Genomic DNA, 22,872 nt, shown 5'->3' on the forward strand with positions numbered 1-22,872 from the left:
TCTCTTTACGAGAATTTAAAAATATAGAATGATGAAAAAATTGAAGGGCCACAATATCGTATTTTTAACTAGACGAAAATTTACTTTGTAGAATTTAAAAATGTAGAAAGTTCAAGTACTGAGACGTAAAAAAATAGAATGGTCAGAATTCGTCTTGATTATATGGTTTTGATCTTTCTATATTTCGCCTATATATATATATATCTGTATTTGGACTTCCTAAATTTTCAATTTACTTTACTCGGGCTTTCCACAATTTGATAATTGTACGAATTAGATTTTCACGTCTTTAAAAATTCGATAATTTGGTCCTTTTATCAAACAGTCATTCTAATTTTTTATTCCCACTTTTTGAAACCCACAAATATTGATTTCAATGAAAAAAAAAAAAAAAAGTCATTCAAATTTTTTTACCCTAAATTAATATTTCCAAAGCATAAATTTGATGTAAACACCACAAATTTATAAACGCACATTCAAAACGCCAAACTACGGATTTTCCGTACGAGAAATTCCTTGTTTTTTCCTCTCTTAACGGAGGGCAAGAATTTCTTATCAAAATCCCCCATCACAGAGACACGCGCGTATCTGCATATCTCGTAAATTTAGATCGTGAAATCTCAGTAAGAATCGACCTCTGAATCGAAGTCCGATATCTTGAATCGTGGGCTGCCGGAATTCTTGTGCACTTTTTAACGATAACTGTTGGGTGATAACCACAAAGATGCGAGCGAACGGCAGTTAGGCACTATTTGTGTACATACATACCTTGTAAATAGAGATTTTATGTGTTGCTATCTGGGGTATTTGAGTACAGGGCGGCGAAAATGGAGATGAAGAGGTTTCCGTCTTCCACCAGCGTCGCGAATGCCTTCCTCCAAGTTTTTTCTATTTACTCCTCGCCAGTTTATTATATGCGATTCAACTAACTGTCCTTATTTTTTATTTATTTTTCAGAGAATAATCTCCGCGACGAGGATCCAGGTAACGAGTTGAGATGACAATGAGCTGCAGCGAGGAGGCGACGAGATAAACGAAACTTTCATACAGGATTACAATTCTCCGGTAATAATCAACCGATCTAAAAAGGCTGACCAAGTGCATTTCCGCGCATTCCAAAGATTCTAATTTAAAACTAAAAGAATTTCAAAAAGAAAATAATATATATATACGGATGAAAAGTGTCATATGTTGAATTTTCACAATACAATATAATCGAAAAGTTAACGAAACGAAGAAAAAAATACGAGCCGAACGTGCAATATCGTAAAAGGTACTTTGGTGAATATAATTCCCCCGACAGTTTATAGGCTTGTTACGGTGTTACGTTGGTGATTAATCTGGATAAAGAAGAATGTCACGAAAGTGGTTCAAACGTAGCGAGAGTACAGTCAGACCACCAGACATACCGAGATAGCCTTTCGAGCTTGGAGGAAATAGCCAATTCGGTGGTTGTCAAAGACGGGGAGTCGAAGTCCGCAGGATGCGGGAAGAGTAGAAGAAGGCTAAAGCTGAGCTTGAGCGACAGGATAAAACCGTCGAAGAGGATAGTGGTCAGCAAAGGCGATCGTCCCGAGAGATCAGTGGTTTGTGAGTTAGTTTCGTCGGTGCCAAGGGACGAGGGGGTGGACAAGGTTGACAGACTGAGCGTGAACCACGAAGCCCAGAGGGCGGCGAAGTTGTCGAGGAACGATTCGTTCCTTAAGCGTCTCGTCAAGTCGTCGAGAGAGAACATTGCCGAGGGTTGCGAAAGGCTCGTGAGGAACATCCAGAAGAGTCCGCTGCTCCTCAGGAGAAAGCTGCTTTCCAGCAAGAGTTCCGACAGCTTGGGAAGCGTCCAGAGCGAGGAACGTCCAGTGGCTCCTCTCAGGAGGAAAAGATCGCGGAAAAGACCCCTCGGCGATCAGGGGCTGACCAGAAACTCGTTGAGGCGTTCGAATTGGCTCAAGGTGCAGAAGGCAAATCGCGAGGCTAAGGAGCAGGGAAGGGAGACAGAGGAAAATCATCATCCGGACCGAGGACCGGAACCGGAGAAGCCGTCCTCGGCCGGGGCCAGTCCGAGGCTTCCGAGACCGGAAACGCCGATAACCGGTGGATCGAGGTTGTTTCGGGAAGTCGAGAGTCATACCAGCTCGAAAAGCGTGTCCGTAGAGGACGTTGACGAGCTTATAAGGTCCGAAGACAACTTCAGACTTCTCGAAGAGCGCGCATTGCTTCGCAGGAGGTTGGAGAAGTTCGGGAGAAACGAGCTTGTTCCTGATTTCTGCGTTGGGAGAACTGGGAGTCAAGAGACCTTGGAACGCCAGAACGTTCCTCCCGTATGGTCGAGATTGTCCGACCAAATTCGGTCCAGCATTCCTGGCGGTGAGGCCAGGAGGTCGACTCTTCGGACACCGGAGGTTAATCGGAGAAATTTCGAAGGGTTGAACTCGGGTTCGCAAATATTTGAGGGATCGAGATCGGGCGAGGAGGATTTGGTCCGAGCAAAGGGACGCGGGGGAGCCGCTGCAGCGGGCAAGTTGAAATCTTCCCCGCCGCCAGAAGACGCCTTGTCGTTTCAGAGGCCACGGGAACGTTTGATTCGCGATAACCCCGAGGTCTTTGATAACGACGTTAGACTCCAGTCGACACGGGCTAGCAGTCGTTCGTCGCCGTCCAAGGCAGAAAACGAATTTTTAGTTAAGCGAATAAAATGCAGAGTTGCAGAATTCAACAGTTGCACGAACACCAAGGAACGCGACTGCGGTGGGGAGTCGGCTTCTTCGGATCGGTTTCCAGTCTTACTTTACACGGAAACTTCCGTCAGCGAGGAAGACACTCGACCCGCTGATCACCTTTCCTCACTTTGCGCCGATAATCCGAAGCCAGCACCCGGTGACCGGATTCCTTCGAAGGAAGGCAACCCCTTAAGAGTTGAGAGGGAAGTAGAAGAAAGAGAAGAGGGGGTTGAGATATCGTTGAGCGGAGACTTTAACGTGGAAAGGAAACCGTCGGTATCTTCGAACGACGACTCAAAGTTTAGCTTGGACTTTAGTTTCGGCCCTGTCAACTCGACGACGGGTCGTAGCAACAGAAGTGCGTCGAACGAGACCATAGACTGGGAGGTTTTACTGGATAGGAGTGAATTTAGCGAGGTTAACTCGCCCCTGCAGACACGTCGAGCTTCGATAGATTCGCGGAGTATCGGTAATAGTTCAAGTTCCGTTTTATCATCCGGCGAAAAGGGCGTCGAGTGCCTCTGCGAACCTGATTTGGACTTGGCTCGTGTGTTTAAGAGTGGTGAAAATAAGTTTAGTGAAAAATTAGTGTCCGTCGAGGTGGTGGAATCGGGTCGATCGGCGTCACCTTCCGAACGTAATTCCTCTTCTACTTCGTCTTCCGAAGACGGTTTCGAGTCCGGCGATATAGCGCCGATTTACAACGGTAAAGACAAAGTTCCTATGTCTAGGCTGACCAAAGATTCAATCATGAAGATAACCATCAGGATGATCAGGCTTCGGGAGAGGTTCATCCTCGGTCTTAGCGCTTTTGCAATTCTCTTCACGCTCCTCCTCGTCGTCGACCTTCAGATGGACCTCGGGTACAGCGGACACCATTTGGTTCCGAGTCACGGTAGGGTTAGAATAGGCGATGATCCGGATCAAGAAACTGTCTACAATAGCTTCCGGAGGAAGTTCTTGCAGCGGCCAAACGCCAGCAAGGAAATATCGAGCTTCGACGCCGCTGGAACCGCCCAGTCCTCCAAGGGTGACAAGACGCCCTCCGAAAATGCACTGAAATCGGTGAAGTCCGATAAGCCGGAGGTTCACGACGACTTCGCTGACCTCGTCGACATCGCCGAAAACGGCTACAACGTGAACGTCGACGATGGCGTAGTCAGGATCAGCGGCGAGGACTACAGCCACAATCCCACCATCGGCAGTCTCAATCACATTCAACCAAAGTGAGTAGAACCATGATTACGATCTTTTTTCGTAGGCATTTGTTGGTGGGTGTGAACTGTTTCACTCGTCACATCGTTCGAGAAGAAACATCTTGAGCTGTACAATATTCCTTCAAACTGAATTTCCTAGGTTTTGCGACCGAGCATTGGTGTTTGCGTCTTACGACCGTCTTTACTTTGACTGCCGCTAGTTATACGACACGGCTCGCGAGTCCGTCTCACCTGAATTTTACCTGATTATACTCGAAAGGGCTAATAAACTGGGACAATAAGATTTTCTTATGAATAAAACTCCCTCGAGACGCTCCAGTCCTTCAGGACTATCTAATTTCAAATGCCAGAACAGAGGGAAAAACGTATCTCGCCTCTTCTCCTCGCGACGGTAGTGATTTTTTTCCGGAATGTAGCGAATCTCGTTACACATTTTCGACCTTGAGGTTCTGGTCCAGGTGAGCCTGTCCCAATGACAGAAATCAGAAACAGTGATACCGGAATGAAATGGTGTGGGATGGCACGGAACGGAGGAGGCAAGCCACTGAGGTAAGGCGAGCCGAGTGCCGCCACGAGCCCAAGAGATACGGATGAGAGTTACGCGGAACACCAAGACCATTTAATCCTAAGTTATAACTTTAAACCCTCGTTTTAAGATATCCGGGTGAACCTTCTGGATTCGGGACTGAGGATTCAGGATCCAGGGTTCAGGGACGCTCTCCTGGGAGTGGAACGGGACCCGGGAGCATCGCCACGTGTAACCAAACTTCAACCGGCGTTTTATCGTTCGGTAATATAGTGCAGATTTGCGGAGCCATGGAGAACTGGGCTTGACGTTAGATAACAGGCTGCTCCTTGTCCACCCTCCTCCCCCAAAAACTCACCAGATTTATCATTTTCTCGCGTCGGAAATCCACCGGATTTAATTCAATCCTAACCCAAGAATCGTGTAGTCTAATTCGTGCCGTACCTCGTCCTCTGTATATAATTACCCGGTGAAAAAACCGTTTAAACCCAGTGATGAGTAAATCAATGCTCCAGTAGCTGTCAATTGCGTATTAAAAAAAAATCCATCATCCCCAACTCGTTCTCGTTGACCAGTGATTGGCACATCAAACGTTTCGATGGCACTCGATATTCCGCACAAAGTATTCAGGCTACCAACGCGTTAGTCGCGGGTACAGTTGCGGAATACCAAATTCGTAAATAAGTAGTACGCGTGATGAAGGTCGATCGGTCGGTCGGTCGGTCGGTTGGTTTGTTGTAGTATAATTGGCAATTCCCTCTGTCACAGCTACGCAAACTTCCGGCTTATGTTCCGCGTATTTCGATAATTGGCTGAATTGTTTTTGGGGTGTGAAATTATGCAATCGGAGGACCGATGATACCCTGTGCAACTCATTATATGCTCGCCAGTGGTTCTGGAAATGTCCTTGAATTTTGCTTGTCCTTCAAAAGTCCTGGAAACTGTCTTTGAATTTTCATGTGTCCTGGAAATATATTTTTAATGTCCTTGAATAATCTGAAAATGTCCTAGAAATCTCCTTGAATTTGTTACGGATTTTTTACTGGACACCACGTCATAATACACCGATGTATATTATATATTTAATAGCTCGGCGAGGTGTTGAAAAAGAGGAAAAAAAGTTTGGCAAGTATCTGAACAGTTTTGCCGACTATTCGGACTCTTGCTCATTACGTCGCTGGTACCGAAATGAAAAAAGTGTTTCACTGAATGCTCCGAGGAGGTAACACTTAATGGCAACCATTGAAGAACTATTACTTTTTTTTATTCTCTTTTACTTTTCTTTGCACGACTCATTTTCTCGGCTCGGCGATGAAAGAGAATAAGAAGGAGAAGAAGAAGAAGAAGAAGAAGAAGGACTCGTTTTCATCGGGGTTGAAGCCCCTCGGCGTCTCTGGTTCGTAGAAATTTCAAGGGCGTAAGGACAAAGATCCTGATCCCGTCTGACTGGGTGTCTCGATCCTCGCTTCGCGGTTCGTGTTGATCGCGTTGATCTCAGGCCAAGTGTACAGGTATACGTAGACGGTATAATATATATCCTGTTATAATTTCGCAACGGTTTGCGGCTACGCAGCGCGTCTCTATCCGTGCCCAAGTTACGATAATACGCAGTGGGGTAAGCGACACCGGAAGACCTTGCCAATTGGTTCTTAATCGCGATGACAGTCACGCGCGGACGGGGTTCTCAATTAGCTCCGCATTAATAGCCTGAGTATCGAAGGTAATAAATCGTAAGCGAAAGGGACCAGTTTCGGATAAAAGGTGACTTTTTTTTATCCATATCATCAGAGCTTCAACATCACGTGCGTCAATTGACTCCCCTCGTGATTCACTGTGATTCATCGTGTTTAAAAGCTCCTCAATGCCGATAAATATAGGAATGATGTAAGCGTAGTGGTTTAGCGACACGTACCTACTAAACGTCGTAGTTTCCAGATATTAATTGTAAAAAGGACAGGAGGACCAGTGACTGGGTACTTAACACTGGAACTATCATACCAGTAAAAATTACTTATCTTACAATTTTATTTTAAAAATTCTACTTCATGTTGAACTTTCGTTTTTTTCCCAATCATGTAATGACATTTACAACAATACCTAAAGCAGTAATGCAGTGAATTTTATTTTTGTCTTATTAGACTGGTCTTACAATTTCATTTGAAAGTTTGTACTTCATGTTGCATTTTACCCCGGTAGTTCTAGTGTTAAACATTTCATTCGTTAATATCACGTTGAAGTTAGTGACGTTACCGTAAAGATTCATGGTGATGAAAAACCGTTATTCCCTGTTTTTGGAATTGTTCGAAATTTAGTGTAATCGTAATAAAACAAAACATACTCATATTTTGCAGTCTCAATTCATTGAAAAACACTGTAAAAACAAGAAAACAGTGATTTTTTCTCTAATGTTTCATTACGATAACGTTACTAACTTCAACCTCGTTCATTCGCCCTTATGGGATGATCGAAATTTTAGAACCGGTGTGGTCGGGCAAAACTAACTCTTCGTATATACCCTCGGTCGGATCAGGTTTGAAATAACGTTAGCTAACGACATTTTCGGGTAAAGAGATGCCGTCAAGTTGAATCGCAAGTGTCTCAATTACCGGACAGGCTGAAAGCAGGATACGCTGGATCTCTGCTTGGGGAGTAGACTGTATTGTTTCTGAATATGCGAGCCTGCCACAATGCCGTAATATCCCACAAGACTATGGGATGAGAGATGACACAGTGCCGTAACCATAGACGGGTCACAGAGCGTTGCACTGGGGGATCGACTTCCCTCGTTTGTTCGGAAATAATTTACGAGTAGCTTTCTGCTCCGTTATCGTCCTCCAGCTAGTCCCGTCTACGTAGCCGTCAAAGGCGTGCTCTCTTAGACGAAGAAGCGTTGAAGATCGAATGACTTACGTAGGATGCAACGAGAATCCGATATCCTTCGTTACATTTATGGTTCTAAGAATCTCTTAAGTCGACATAAAAAAATGGAAGTAAATGAAAATTGAATTTAACGACTTCCAATTTGTCCCGACAAACAACCATAACTGTTGGGAAATCGCTGCCTCCACGGATCACCTGACTCGATTCTCTTGCACGCGTTATTCGTGGAGGTGGTCGCGGAGTTGCAATGCGGTTAAACCTGTCTCACTCGATATAAACGAGTGGTTATAATTTGTTGTGCATAAACAGGACCTGCGGCGCCGTCTCAGTGTGTTATAGTGTCATTTGAGCGGACTGTAAACAGTTTATTATACCTACTACCAACGATTAGCATCTTCTCGTGTGTTTTGAAAAGCGTAAAGGAGATCGACGCCTCAATTTTAATTCAATCGCCAAAATGTGTTTCGTAAAACAAACCAGTTTCGAGTCAAGAATTATAGATACGGTTTAACTTACCACTGGATGATACGAGTCTAGGGTAATAAAATTGAATAGACTTTCTTCTTAAGAAATGCATCTCTGTTTTCCAGAGCATAACATTAACTGCAGTCTTGTCCCGTTTCTGAAACGGTGCGGATAGTACTCGTTAAGCTGTAATCTTGCCCGTGGATGTATTAACGGGTGGGAAACCGCACGGAGCGTTGAAACACGATCGCGTTTCTCGATGCGAAAAATATCCCGAGTCACCACCAGAAACAGCTTCGTTCTGCGTCGTAGAGTCGTCGCATGTACAGGTATACCTTATAACGCCTCGCAAATAGGGAAGCTGGGATTTGTAGACATACATGAATGGGTGAAAACGAGTTCGTACAATGAAGAATGTTGCTCGGGTTTTCAACCGGCTGTGACGTAAGACGAAGCGTGAACCCACACCTCACCAGTCGCGGTGTTCAAAGAGCCTTCACGACGTCGATGATCGTCTATTCGTCATCGAATAGAAGACTTGCTTCCACCGTACGGCTTGTCTACCATATATCCGCCCGAATGAACAGACCGGAGGATTGCACGACCCGCTCGTGATTTTTTTTTTTCGCCATTTAACGACACCACTTGAACACCATTGCAACCCACGTGCGCATTAGTCCCATTACAGTCAATTTTTATCTGACTATAAACCTTGCCGGAAGCTCGAGATACAGTGTATGTATCTACGTCACACGCGGTGTATCTCGGACCCATTAGAGTCATCTCGCTCATCCGTGACTCGTACATCGCGTTATAGTCGCTTTCGAGCCGCTCTCCGTCTTTTCCAACTTCACATTGGTGTGTTAATGCAATTTGACGCGAAACGTGGAGGTACGTTGCAGTGGTGTGGTAGCTTTGATGTAACAAGATTCGTTGGCAGTGTTTGAAGGCCGGTAGATACTCTCAACGGTGGTCTAAAAAGCAGGTTTATTTCATATTGTAACACCTGTAGAACCTTTATCGGAAACAGGTGAATGAATTTATCTGCACTCGGTGGATTTTCGTTATGCATTATGCACGGGTTTGCCAGCCGACGACGTTTCGCACTGTGCAGTGCGGTGTGTTGAGTCAGGGAATTGCTGGAATCGCTGTTGTTTCACTGCAATCGCATTACGCTAGAGCTAACAAAACCCCACGGCGCGTGTCGGTGTGAACTTTGACACCGTGGTGGGGTCAACGAGTAATCGCGCACGCGTAGCAAATTCGCTTATCGCGGAGGCATTTGTTGTACCGTTTTCTATCTTTTATAAACCTGGACGGCTGAAGCGTACTGCGTCCGTTCTCTGACCTGCATCCACGCGTACGATATCCTCACGATGCTTCGTCATAATGTTTCTCTCCTTGTTCGCCTTTGCCCGCGGAGCGAGGAGGGCAGGAAGTAGTCAAGGACGCGTGTCACAATTATTATTGCTAAATCTGCAAACTGAATAATGCATAGTCGCCTGCGCGTTTGTGAGTCTAATGAGAATTGTTCTCAATTTTAGTCATGTGAAATTTTGTGAGGATGAAGTTAGTTACGTTACTGCAACAATGCATGTTTAGAGGACATCGTTACTTCACGCCTCTAGGAGCGTCTGAAATTTTGTAGACCATGATAAACGGGAATGATTTTATTCCTGACGTTTCAATCACCTTGACGTTACTAACTTGAGCCTCCCGAAATCCATCTCTCGGAACCTCAACCAACAACGTAGCTAAAAGTCGGTCTTATATTTTGTGTTCTTCTCATTTCTATGGCGAATCTTTCAAAACGTTCGAATTAATCTGATCGTAGAGTCGAAAAATTGTTAATAGCTTCCAAAAAATTGAGAGCCGGTAGATTTTGCCGGAAGTCAGGCACGCTAGTGACTAAACTAATCTAAACGCACATGAAGAAGATTTTTGGTAAAAATCGTGTAGCGACGAAGCCGAGCTCCAGTTCCTTGCGTAACAAACCCGACCGTGAATACCTGAGTGAAATTAAGGGAAAGTCAAAATACCAAACGAAGAGGGCAGAGAGCTAGGCACGCTTAACAACCGAGCTGTCTATTGTTTTTCCACTTCGTTAGCTCCTAAATAAAATAATTTGGTATTCCCTGAGGGGCTGAAAACGTCTCTAAAGAGAATTTCCCTCTGGCCTCTTGTATTCGGAGTAGTACCTACTTCATCTTCGCTCGCTTCAACTACCCGCCGGTTTCTCCTCGAAGATCTTACCTCGAATTCAGTTTCTGAGTATCGCTACTTTACAAGTCACAAAGTATCCGTGAGATTTTCACTTGTAATGTTTATCCGAGGAATTTAATTGCGCTGAAATTTCGAAACACCGGTTAAATTTTGACGCAAATATTTTCACGACTTCGAAATTACGTATTATATGTATACATACACGTATATATGCGCATGTTCAATTATACCCACGTAAAATTGATCCGTAGCAAATTAGTCTACACACCTGGCGAAAGCTCCGTAAGATAAGGGGAGAGGCGAGACAGCGAGAGAGAGAGAGAGAGAGAGAGAGAGAGAGAGAGAGAAAGAGAGATATAGAGGGGCGAACGTTTTCGTAAGATCTCAATATTATCTCGTGCTTCTCAAGAGGAAAACCGCTCGCTCCTGAGAAGAGGAGGGTTGATGAGATAGAGAAGGGGACCTTAAAGCTGACATACTGATTTACGTCACACCGCCGCTCCGCGCTGCAAATGTCAGCCTCATCCTCACTCGTCTTACTCTTATCCCGAGGAAGATCCGAATCCAAAAATTTTTCGACCTTCTTGTACTCCGACTGTTTCAAGCAAGCTGGATCAAAAGCTCGCCACAAGAGGCTTTGGAGACACCATTAATCAGGGCATCCGTACTTTCTCTCAAGAGGACTTTTCTCCCAGACACCTAAGCAGATTTATATACGCGGTACACGGTGCGTCCTTCTTTCCTCACTGGTTTTTGGTAGGAATTATCGTTTGATATAGAATAATTATGCAACTGCACCTGAATATTTCATGAAAAAGTGAGAACAGGATGGAAGTTTATCAATTTTAATTCAATAGCCATTCAGCTCGAAGTAAGAGTTTCAAAAGTTGCGGGGTTTTTACACCAAAGTCGAGTTAGCGGTTGGGCAAACTGCAAAATCGCTTATGGATACCTTCTTCCTGGACATCAATTCTTACGGTTCTTCTTCCAATGAAAAACGAGGTTAGTGTATCCAGTGGAATTTAAAAAAAGATGCATCAATGTATCCAGAAAATCAGATGGTAATTCACCTGTCCTTTTATATTGTTCACTAGACACCAACTTGGTTTTTCATCCGATCGAGAACCACGTGGACCAGTTCAGTCCATGCCTCGAAACAATTCACACGTTTCAAAAAGACCCGTTAACGTGTTTCAGCTGGTTCTAATTTAGGGATCAGTGACTATCAGTTTGAAGGTTGTATTCCGGAATTGAAACTGACCGATGCGAGCCGACAATCCTTGTATAACCGCATCCTACAAACTAACACAAGCACGTAAACATGAAGGCAACAATGCGCCGCATGGGGAATTGCGTTTCCATACACCAACCCGAAGGCAGTCTATGTGTCATACCGGACTGATGCCGTCTATAATACGAGCGGAACAGTGCACAAGTGCAATGTACTTCACAAAGTCCTAGACCTGGTCGCCATTCAGCTTGCAAATCCACCGGGGAACTGCAGGCTGAATCATAGTCTCGTCGATTTGACGAAGCGTGTGGATGCGAATTGACGGATAATATTAGCAGTCCAGATTAACCGTGAAACCGAGACACTCTTATCGCCGTTTAGCAACCCCCATCAGCTGTTTTCGGCCTTCGGTGAGAATAAACCCACGCGTTACTTCGTCTCATTTTGCCACATTGGGAGTGCTGAAATTTTTTCATTTTTCAAATTTAGGTACCTATAGTAAGACGCATAAATGACTTGATCTTCCGGCTAACTTGTTTTCGGTCTGAAACAAAATGCGAGTACAATTTCATACGGATTATGTGACAACGACCGACGATGCAGAAGATGACGTGAGAAAATGGGATGCATTGTCGCATAATTCGTAAGAAGGTTAAGGCATTTATGCATTTTACTTTACGTACAGAGCGAATTGCTAACGACTGAACGGTTCAATGCGCATGCGCTAAAACTCGAGAGCACGAGAAATTGTTTCGTCACGGCTACCAACATTCTGAAGTACAGATGACGGTTCGCCGCGATTTATATAACCTGAAAAACGTTGGTCACCCCGACAAAACAATTGCTATCTCTGTCAAATTGCAGCGCATGCGCATTAAACCGTTCGGTTGTTACCAATTCACTCCGTATATATGTGCCTGACGTTATACTCGGTCAGTCGGTACTGTTTCTGATGGAATTGCTGGTCGCCCGTTGCGCAGGACAGTCGACGGATTGTCGCTTGTTGATTGTTCGTTATCTGGACAGACGAACACGCATGGTCTGGTCCTATGCATAGGCGAGGCATTCACAATCGGAGTCTGTAGGGCTGGTATCAGCTCTCGATGATAGAAGATAGAGGAGAGTAAATTTGACGCTCTCCAGTCACGCTTTAGAATCACGATTCACACCGTGACTTATACCGAGCCTAAATATTCCGTGCATCGTATTTTGTTATCCAATGCGAGCTTTCACGGTGGAAATTTTTTTCCTCCCCTCTTTCTATCACTCTTTTTATACCTTTTTTTTTTTTTTTTTACTCCGTCGGCGACCATCGTCCGAAACAAGTCGCCTCGCGCTTTAAGCCATAGTGGAAAGCTCTTTGGACCTTAGAATCCGGCCGTGTCAACATCGCCCTGCACGATTAAGACAAAAAACGAGTCAAATATTTGACCAAAGGCTGTGACCACCTTTTCGACGTAGATAGCCTATCTTTAAAGTTCCACCAACCAGCTCCAACGGCTGACCCGTCAAACTCCACCCCTCTTTATCTCTCTCTCTCTCTCTCTCTCTCTCGATCTCTTTCTATCCGATTCGCAAGAATCGGGGAACTATCGGAATACCATCGTTTAGGGTGGCAGACCTGATCACACCGCGCGACGAATTTACGGACTCCGGAACACACTCGAGGGAAAGACTCAGACGATACGTACAAGATTCAGACGCCGTAAATCCGTGGGGAAGACGCGGTGCAGCAGCGAGCTTGCACGTCTCGTACCGATCTAAAATTCGCGCCTCTTGAACAAGGGAAGATGATATTCGCAACCGGAGAATGAAAGTAAATAGGTATATAAGGTGTGTAAAAAAAAGGGCAGGTGTTCTTTTCTCGAGGATAGATGGGGGGGGGGGAGGGGTAAACATACGTTTACGAATTCGCGACCGGTTTGTAACGAAAGACGTGGAAAAAATAACAATCAAGACAGCACCTGAACCTCCTGAATTCTCATACTCGTGCGAATTTCATCCTACGTTATTCAACTATTCCGCTACAATTGGAGGAAAAATTGGAGCGAGATGAAATCGTGGCATGGATGATAAAATTTCGGCATATTATACGCAAAATGAAGGGAAAAAAAAGAAATGAAATGAAAAATAAATGTCGCGGAATTTGCGGTCGGCGACGTTCTCGGCTGACCCGTGTATTTACGGGTATACGTATACATACGGCGAATAAAATATAAGCTTAATTTGCACATCTGACTGCATATTATTATATTCCCATCCTGCATGTGGAAATAAATAACGCTGCATGGCTGAACTTCGAACCGCTGACGGAGTTGAGAGTGTAACTCGAGTCGTCCGCACTGCGTGGTTTCATTTGGAGTTTGTGGAGCGGTGAGATTAAAAGTTAATCTCAAACGGACGTATTTTCATTAAAATTATTATTCAACCTCTGCGTAATGCATTGCATATATTACAGTAGCACAGGAAACAACTCGCTTGTCGGTTTCATTTTTGTTTTTTTACGAACCGATCATTGCTTGGATATTTATTCGTCGAGATTGAAATTCGCTAGGATAAATCGCTCATTTTTCAAATGCATGATACTCGGAGAAAAGATCATCTCGTCAATATTTCGCTAACTAGAATCCTTCCTAATCATTTCCGAGACGTAAAACGACGAGTTTTTTTTAAAGGCCTCCTTACGTTTGCCCCATAATCGAACTTTGGAAAATTTTATTCAATAGACAAATTGCGTGTTACAGACAATTTCGAACCCCCCCGTTTTATTTACCCCTGTAAAAACGAAAGCTTGGTAATGAAAATACAGGGATATTTCATGTACCGCGAGTACAGTTTGAATCCAGCGATCCATGCGTGGCAGCATTTTAGGGCTGATCGTCAATCGGCACTGATTTAATCATGGCCTAGATCGACTCGTGGAAGAATCAAGCCTGCACTGTGTTTGCGGGTGTCGATAGTACAAACGGTGGGTCAGAACGTTGAATATTGACGGGGGTCGTACATCATATTTTGACAAGCCCACCGTTCCCCGTTCAGCTGATGCTGGTTAATTACACTCGGCTCGTCCGGGTAGGGAGGAAAAATTTTCACCCACGGTGCGTCGTTGCTCCGTCATTTCGATAAATTTCAGCCCTCAATTCTCCCCCTCCCCAGATTTCAGCAGGAAGTGCGCAAGTGAGTCGGCATAGGCGAGTCTCGATTTCGGTGTCGTAAATTTTTCCACATTTACGTGTATGAGCGTAATTTTTTATTTTGTTTTTTTTTTTAAATTTTTTTATTTTTCCTTTTTATCGGTTTTCATTTCAAAGTCGTACAAAGACCGCGACGATGAAAAAAGTCGTCGCGGTTGTGACGCGGGGGAAAAAAAAAAAATAAGAGGGACAAAAATTAGGTCTGCCACGAATTCATATTGCAAAAACGATTTATTTCCACGCTAACGACGAGATATCTATAACTCGAGTAAGACCACGGGCATCCATGGCTTGTCCGTGATTTATCACGCCTACATGGAGTGTTTCTTTTTTTGTCATTTTTTGCACACTCCACGGTGTATCGGTTTTGAATGAAAAACGAGCGGCGAGAATTTTGAAAAATCTCTCGACACACGTCGCAGTTAATGATTTGACAAATAATATTACATCGGCAATAGTAATCCACTCGTGAAAGACGAAAGAAAACGTGCTTCATTTTCTTTTTTTTTTCCTTTCCATACAATTCGTCAAAAAGAACGCTGTTGGAAAATTCCAAACGTGTGAGATTATTCGAAACTTGTGTCTTTTGAAACGTTTGGCTTGTTGCAAAGAATAAAAACGTGTTTTTCATTTAAAACTTTTCCAAAATATCGTGTAAAAAATTTCCGTAAAATAATCGCTCGTTTGGAATTTTTCCTCTGTACCTATGCGTTATTTATTAACAGCGAGTTGAAACGAAACGTGGAACCGTCCTTTAATTCGACGAATCAAGTGGCTGATCAACGGCGCCTGCCAATTTGTATCGTGAAAAAAAAAGGAGGAGGGAAGAAAAAAATAAAACCTGACACTGCTAACGAGCCGCTGCTGTGCAACCGATCGTCAAAGGGCTGGAAAGAAAAACCCTCGAATCAATTCAGTACAATTCAGTAGTCACTGATTTACTTACTTCTATGCTGTAGCACTTGATATATTTTCATGTGAGCAAATATCGTCAGGATAATAATTATTGTCCCTGGCACTTCGGCACCATCATCATCATCATCATCATCATCATCATCATCATCTCGCGTGTATGAGTTGTATCTACTATATAGGGTTGAATCACGCGGTTTGCATGTGTTTGATATGTGATAGATGGATAACGTCTGTCAATTCCATCGGAATTGTTGCTTGAGTCGATTTTTCCATCTAGGACGTTCGTAGTTTATACCGATCAGTGAATGCTCTCGTAAATCGAAGTCATAAATTTTATGTAGGCACATGCGCGGAATTGTTTATTTTCTTACGAAAAAAATTTCCATTCACCCACCTCGCGAATAAAAAAAAAAAAACGAAGAAAATGCGTCTTTTAACGGTGGTCGCAGGGATTTATAAGATACTTGTTAGAAATCAGGTCTCGATTTGGAACGAAAAAAAAAGAAAAAAAAATTCACCTCACTGTTGTCACCGGTGATAATAAATGATATATTTAGTCGGTAATTCATATTAATTTATTCAACTCGACGCAAATTATGCGCAAGGCAAATTTTCGCAGTGTTTGCAAAAAATAATTTACGTCGCACCTGCCGATTTTTTTTTTTTTTTTTTGTTTCAACTTTTGTTTTTTTGTTTTCTTTGTCGCGTAGCTCGCGAATCGTTCGACAGAGCTGGTGAACCTTGGGATAATATCGTGCGTATGTGTGCGTATAAAATACCCGGTATTCGAGCTTTTTTTCTTGGCAAATTTTCAAACTTTTTTTTTTTTTTTTCTATTACCACAAGCATCCGCCACCGTAGCAACTGAAAAATAAAGTAGTACCAATTCTGAGGTTCGCCTTCGGTGCGACTCAAGTGGCCATCAGCCTCCTGCTGCGTTTCTAACTTTTTTCTTCTCTGTATCCTTTTTCTTTTCGCTCCCCTTTAAAGTTAAGAGACTAACTCGGCTGTCGTCGTTCAAACTTGTATCTTTCGACTACGGATCCATCGAGCCTTGACTAGGTACGCGCGATAGAGATAGAAAAACAAAAAAAAAAAAAACAACAAAAAATATGAAACAGAACGAAGTTTGCCGTTTATCCGAACGCTAAGAAATCTAATTTTATTATCACTGCAAAATCATGCTGCGTCGCAAAATAATTTTGCAAAACTTCTCGCGTCGACGGGAAGCTTAAGCTGTTCAATGAATGTGAAAGTAAAAAAAAAAAAAAAACACGGCATAGTCGGTTTATAAGTTTTGTAACTGGGAATTTTTTTTTTTTTGTTTTTGTTTTTTTACACTGGCATTAATTGTTTTCACCAGTAATTTTTTCGAACTTCCTGTATTTAATTGAACCCGAGGTACATCTTGGAATTAATTAATACGTTTTGTATTGAACCGAAATAGTTTTTGTAACGTGTTACATGCGCGCCGCATATCGTATCCGCTTCTAATTGCCGTACATTGTATAAGAAATTTTTATCTTATTTCTAAATTGTTTGCGAATACTTCCGCATAATATTTACACACACACACACACACACACGCGATATCGCATGACTTTCTTAACACGCGTGCTGGTGTCATGTAATTAATGTTTTTGTAATGTCTGGACCACTTATTTCTACGTATTAGAATAATTCGATAAGTTGTGTATAATTATATCGACGGTATATTGCGTTACAGAAAATTTGCAGAAGTATTTTGTACGACAGAACAGTTTAGTTATGAAACGCAAGACGGTTTTATTTTATCAAACTTTTTTGAAGACGTGAGAGGGGAAACGAAAAATTATGGCGAAAAATTGAGGGCGTAATTTGTCGAATTCATTCGGACGTAATACAGCTTGGAATTCAAGCGGTAATTACAACAAATCTGCATGCGACGCCTTTCGGTTCGCCCGCTCCGTGAGCTTTACAACACTATAATAACCGATCCATTATACAGCGTCTACGTTTTCCCGTTTCTCGTGAAAACATGCGACGAGAAGTAAATTAGAAAAGAAAATTCAACAAATAAGGAAAAACGTCGTAGACTTATTCGTACCAGAATTTTACGTTCGATAGTTTTGTTATTAACACGTGTCTAACCGCGTGTAAAATAGAAATTCGAGATGCAGAGTGACATTTTTACACTTAATAATAATATTTGTTTATACTTGTAATACGAAGAAAGAATTACAGTGTAAAATTAAATATCTTGTTTTTATATTACAATGAGAATAAATTTTGTGAAGGTACAATTAGTTACAAATTTCGTCAGGTACACCGAAAGAAATTTTTATTTCAGGTTACCGCTCGGTCCTCAACTATTTTCATTTTTTACCACAATCGAAAAATATAGTTCCAGGTAGAAAATGAAAATTAGTTTTCTACCTGGTACCGGAAAGTCTAGTATCCGTTACTATTCTTTCTCATTACGATCACTGTTGCTATATTTTCTTGCAACTGTTGGGAAAATTTAATGCTTGTGCAACGATAAATTGACGTTGAAGCCTTCTTTAACTAAAAACGTAGAGTAAACCTCATAAACTGATTTTGCGTTGCAATTGCCAAAAAAGGATCGACAATAGCGCAAAATGGTTACGCGTGCCTCGTTTCTCGTAATTCCAACAATATTGAAACAGTTTTTTTAACGATACCTGTTTTATTGAATTTTTCTAGTTACTGTAACAAATGAAATTTTTCTCAGTGCAATTAAAACAATTTGTGTCTTCCCCCCCCTCTCTCTCTCTCTCTCTCTTTCTCGCAAAATAAATAAATAAATAATTGATGCACCGTGTTAAACGTAATTATATATAATATTAAATTTATGCGTGTACACTTCACGTATACATAGGTATGTATATAATGTATACAAGGAGGAAATTTGTATTTTCTCCAATTTTGCGAGACGAACTAAGCACCTTATCTTAGAAACTTGTTAAACTTTGGTGAAAACTGCGAGTGCAGAGGAGGCTTCTGCGAAGATTTAGGTGAGTACTGGGGTGGCAACGCGTGTACAAATCCCCCGTCTCTATACATAAACACACACACACACACACACACATATATATATATGTGTATTCGGATGCGAGTGTGTGTACCACCTCTACTGGCAATTAATTCAATTACGTCCCATTAGGTATAATTTACTCCGTTAAGTCCCTGAGCAGGAATTTCTTAACTTTCCGGCAATCTTTGTCAACCATTCGCAATGTACATACATACCCACGGTAAAACGTGTCGAGGGATTGCGAAAAGTTGTTTGAATTTTGTTTGTTTGTTTGTTTGTTGTTTTTTTTTTTTTTTTTTTTTTTTTTTTTTTTTTTTTTTTTTTTTTTTTTTTTACCGACATATTTGACGATTTAAACTGAGCAGAGAAATGTTTAAAAGGGGGGAAAAAAAAAGAAACAAACAAATTCAGGGAACGAATAATCACGAACAGTCAATCAGCTCGAACTCGTTGGGGAAAAACGTAGCGATATTTCTGTTTCACCGTCCGTCATCGGTTTCGCTGTGTTGTTTTTTTCGTCGGTTTCGTAACGGTTTTGTTGAAAACAATTTTATTGTTACTAGATTGAGAGTCGATGTGACAGGTGTGGCGAGCCAATGTCTGGTCTTCATATTACATGTGACCGACATCGATTGACATTTTATACGTGGATACGTTTGCAGATAGACGGAAGAAATTGTTTTGCCCGATATTATAAACGTCGAAACTGACAAGTTACGATCTCAGAATGGAGGAAGCGACGTATGAAATGAAATAAATATTTGAAATGCAAATAAATGTTTTTATCTGCAAGGCTTGAAAATGCTGCAGGATTTCATCGATACTGACGACTCTATAAATAAGTTGGAAGAATAAAGTGACACAATATGTGCCGTATTATTCAAATTTACAACAATTTCAATTTATGGAGTGGGTTCGAAATTCGGAATTTAAAAATCTCCGAATGTAGCAAATTCCGAATTTTTCGGTGGCGAAACTTGAATGAATGAAACTTTGACGAATGATCTTTTAATTTTTGGTACTTTGCTTCATCGAAACTTTGCTCTATCGTAACTTGAATTTTCCGAGATTCCGACCATTCGAAACTTCGTTGTTTCGTAAAATTCTGATTTCTTTGCTTCAAGTATCGAACTCTTCGAATTCGGAACTTCAACCCCGCCCCCGACTCACCTTCCAGAATAGAATTCAGTGAACTTCGATCTCGTCGAGAGCCGGTTGCATTTTTCATAAATAATATGAATTTATAAAAGACACAAAAGCGCGACGGGGAATCGGTAAATCTTTTGTCGAGAAAATTACAACGGATCCGCGTTGACTGGAAAACCGCCTTGTGTAGGTACAATTGGGCCGAGCTGCAAATTTCACACACCGAAACCTGGAGGGCGAAGGACTCGATTGTTATTTTGTTAAAGTTAATCAGGACTGTCGTCTCTCGCTCCGTTCCGACAATAGACACGATCAACCGACAATATCGTGAACGTATATACACAAACTGAGCTTTTCTTAATTAGATTTTACATCCGACCCTTTCAAACCTGCGACAAAGGATCCGTTAAACCTTTTATACACATAATTTCGGAGCCAACCACTCGTGTCATATTATAGGCATAATCGAGTACCACGGATCCTTGAATTTGTCATTCATTAATTATAGAAGCACGGTGTTTCATCGGTGTTGTGACACGCGTCGTTACACTTTGGAAAAATTTTTAATTTTTTTTATAGTCACCGGAAAGTTTTTTACAAGATGAATGCATAGGTTTAAATATTCCACGAATAACTATTTAGTGTGATTATAATTTTCGGCACTACGGTTGCTCGTTTTTGCTAAAACGTTAAATCTGTCACCTTGGTTTGGTAAATTTTTCTTCTCTTTTTTAATCAGCTAAACAAGGCCTCAATATCAATTTATTGTGGCATCGATGTTTTTAATTATTCTAATACACACCGGAGAATATGTTTCAGTTACAAAACTGATTAACATTTTTTAAGTTGCAAAGTAAAGACTGGGGTGGTTCTTTGTTTTAAATTTTGTTTTTCCGACTTGCGTGCCTTTGGAAAAGTTATTTTTCAGCCTAAAACGAAGCCTCGTGAAACCGGAACTCGGTAGCAAAATTCTAAAAGGTGCCGCATCCGGTTTGAATTTTTCAAACACTCTAACCGAAATATCTCGAAAGCCATACAAGTCAGGAAGCTGTTCTTGGTTAAATTTTCTAGATAATGAAATGTTGTTTAAAAAACATTCAGACTAATACGTGACATTACTTGTATCAGCTTGGAACACTACTGAGAAAAAAAAATTTACAAGGCAACAAGCATCTTCATGCATTTATTCAGTGCACTCAACTTTAAACGTTCGTTTCTAATACAAGATGAACATATAGGCCTATAGTAGCCTTGACGTTTTTAAAATTTTTTATAGAAAATTGGATTATCTACAAAATGAAACGAAAAACATTTTTCCAAATTGTATGACCTTGCGAGATATTTTGGTTAGAGTGTTTGAAAAATACAAACCGGATGAGACACATTTTACAATTTTCGTACCGAGTTCCAGTTTCACAAGGCTTCGTTTTAGGCTGAAAACTAACTTTTTCGAAGGTTGCGTAAGAAAAAACAAAAGTAAAAAAAAAAAAAAAAAATCCACCCTAGTAAAGACAGTTTAATTCTTCAGTGACCATAAATATAAATTTTTTTGGTTGTTCCTGAAATTTTTTTGTATCTAAAAATTTTTCATCCTGTCGTAATTATTATGATTATTATCGTCGTCGTTTTTGTTGTTGTTCTACGCTGTGTAATGCCGAGATATTTTTTTTCCTGACACGAATTGTCGTCTCGCTCGTCAAACGTATTTCGAGTTATGCCAAGAAGAAAAGCAAAGGCTATTTTTGCGTTTTACGAATATTGTTCTTCGAAGTGAAATTTACATTATTTGTAACGGTGAAGCGGTTTACACAGCTGGTGTTTTTATCTCGCAAAGAATTGCAGCAGTTCATACATTACTATCGCATACAGTATACGAGACGCAGACGTGAATTTCGTGAGGAAATATCGTACCGAAATTCTTGATCGCGTCATTGAAAACTCATTAAATTTAAACGTAACCGTAAAAAAAATGTCGCATTAAGAATTATTGATGAAACTTTCAGCTTTCGCGTCAACGTCTATCGATATCGAATATGAGCCAAGAGAAAAGTTAAAAACCGAGCGACAACAAATCACGGGGGATGAATTTTTGGATGATTAAAATTCTAGGGCCGGGGTGAAAAAGCTTTTTCATAAATATCACATACCTGTAAGTAAATTCACTTTCGTACGAACAAATATAATTCCGGTGTGTTTGCTCATGCCGGATACGTTGATGTATGTATATGTATACATATATACGCACATACAGGCACGACTATATATGTATATAAACGCGGTTACGAAAGACGCTCCAACTCTAATTCCTGAAGTGAGTTGCAAATGTTTACCCAATCCTTGCGCGAGTTTCCAAAAACATTGAGAATCGCTTTTTAGGTATTTAAGGTTTACTCACGTTTACTCGGAAACCCAATCCAACCCCAATCCAAGGGATTGCTTAAGATTCGATCTTTCGCCTCGCGAATAAAAACCATCCTTTGAATCTATCCGGCCTCTATAATTTAATATCCGTATGCGTGTTTCCCTGTAACCGCACGTACTGCAATACAGAGAGAAAATTGCTTGGCGATTTTTAACCACGGAGAAAGGTTGTATGTTTCAACGATGTGTTTAAACAGAGTTTTTTTTTTAAACCAGTGTTCAGGAATGTTTCTTTACCGCGAGCTTTCACCCGGATTCGTCGATCCATCGATCCGGTAAATTGCCCCGAATAATCGGAGCGAAATTTTATCGATCGTATTTCATGAAACTGACGATCAAGCAAGTCTCTGAACGAAGTGTTGGTGGTGGAGGACATTCTTTAAATAAAATTCGATATCGTCGAGTGTTTTAGGAAAAAAATTTTTAGAACATTCGTCAACGTATCGTTATCGCTCGAATGGGGTAAAACGATGCGATATTAAGAAGAAAAAGTGGAGATTAAAAAAAAAAAAAATGAAAACAAATAAAAATGAATAGTTTAATTTTTCGAAGGGGAAAATTTCGAGATAATTTTGGCTGACACTTACAAGAACGATAATATTATGCTGATATGCAAAGAGGAAGCATTTCGCGTTTACGCCGGAGGGTCTAATTACACGCTTGAGTTACACGCCTTATGTATATATATATAAACTGAGAGAAATTTTTACTTCCGGTTATCGTTCAGTCCTTAATTATTTTTATTTTTTACCACAATCGAAAAATATAGTTCCAGGTACAAAATGAAAATTAATTTTCCAGCTGTTACCGGAAAGTCTAGTATCCGTTACTATTCTTTCTCATTACGATCACTGTTGCTATATTTTCTTGCAACTGTTGCGAAAATTTAATGCTCGTGCAGGA

The 22,872-nt window shown here is 41.4% G+C and overlaps 1 protein-coding gene across 1 annotated transcript in view; it reads left to right on the forward strand.

Moving 5' to 3' along the window:
- Positions 1 to 1,310: 1,310 nt before the first annotated feature.
- The window catches only part of LOC124174642 (extracellular serine/threonine protein CG31145), a 47,896-nt gene continuing 26,334 nt past the window's right edge, over positions 1,311 to 22,872 (forward strand). The window contains exon 1 of the mRNA XM_046553938.1: positions 1,311 to 3,943. Coding sequence (XP_046409894.1) covers positions 3,441 to 3,943 — 503 coding nt within the window. The 5' untranslated portion in view covers positions 1,311 to 3,440. The remainder of the gene's footprint in view (positions 3,944 to 22,872) is intronic.

The sequence above is a fragment of the Neodiprion fabricii genome, chromosome 2, assembly GCF_021155785.1.
Source record: "Neodiprion fabricii isolate iyNeoFabr1 chromosome 2, iyNeoFabr1.1, whole genome shotgun sequence".
Lineage (NCBI taxonomy): Eukaryota > Metazoa > Arthropoda > Insecta > Hymenoptera > Diprionidae > Neodiprion > Neodiprion fabricii.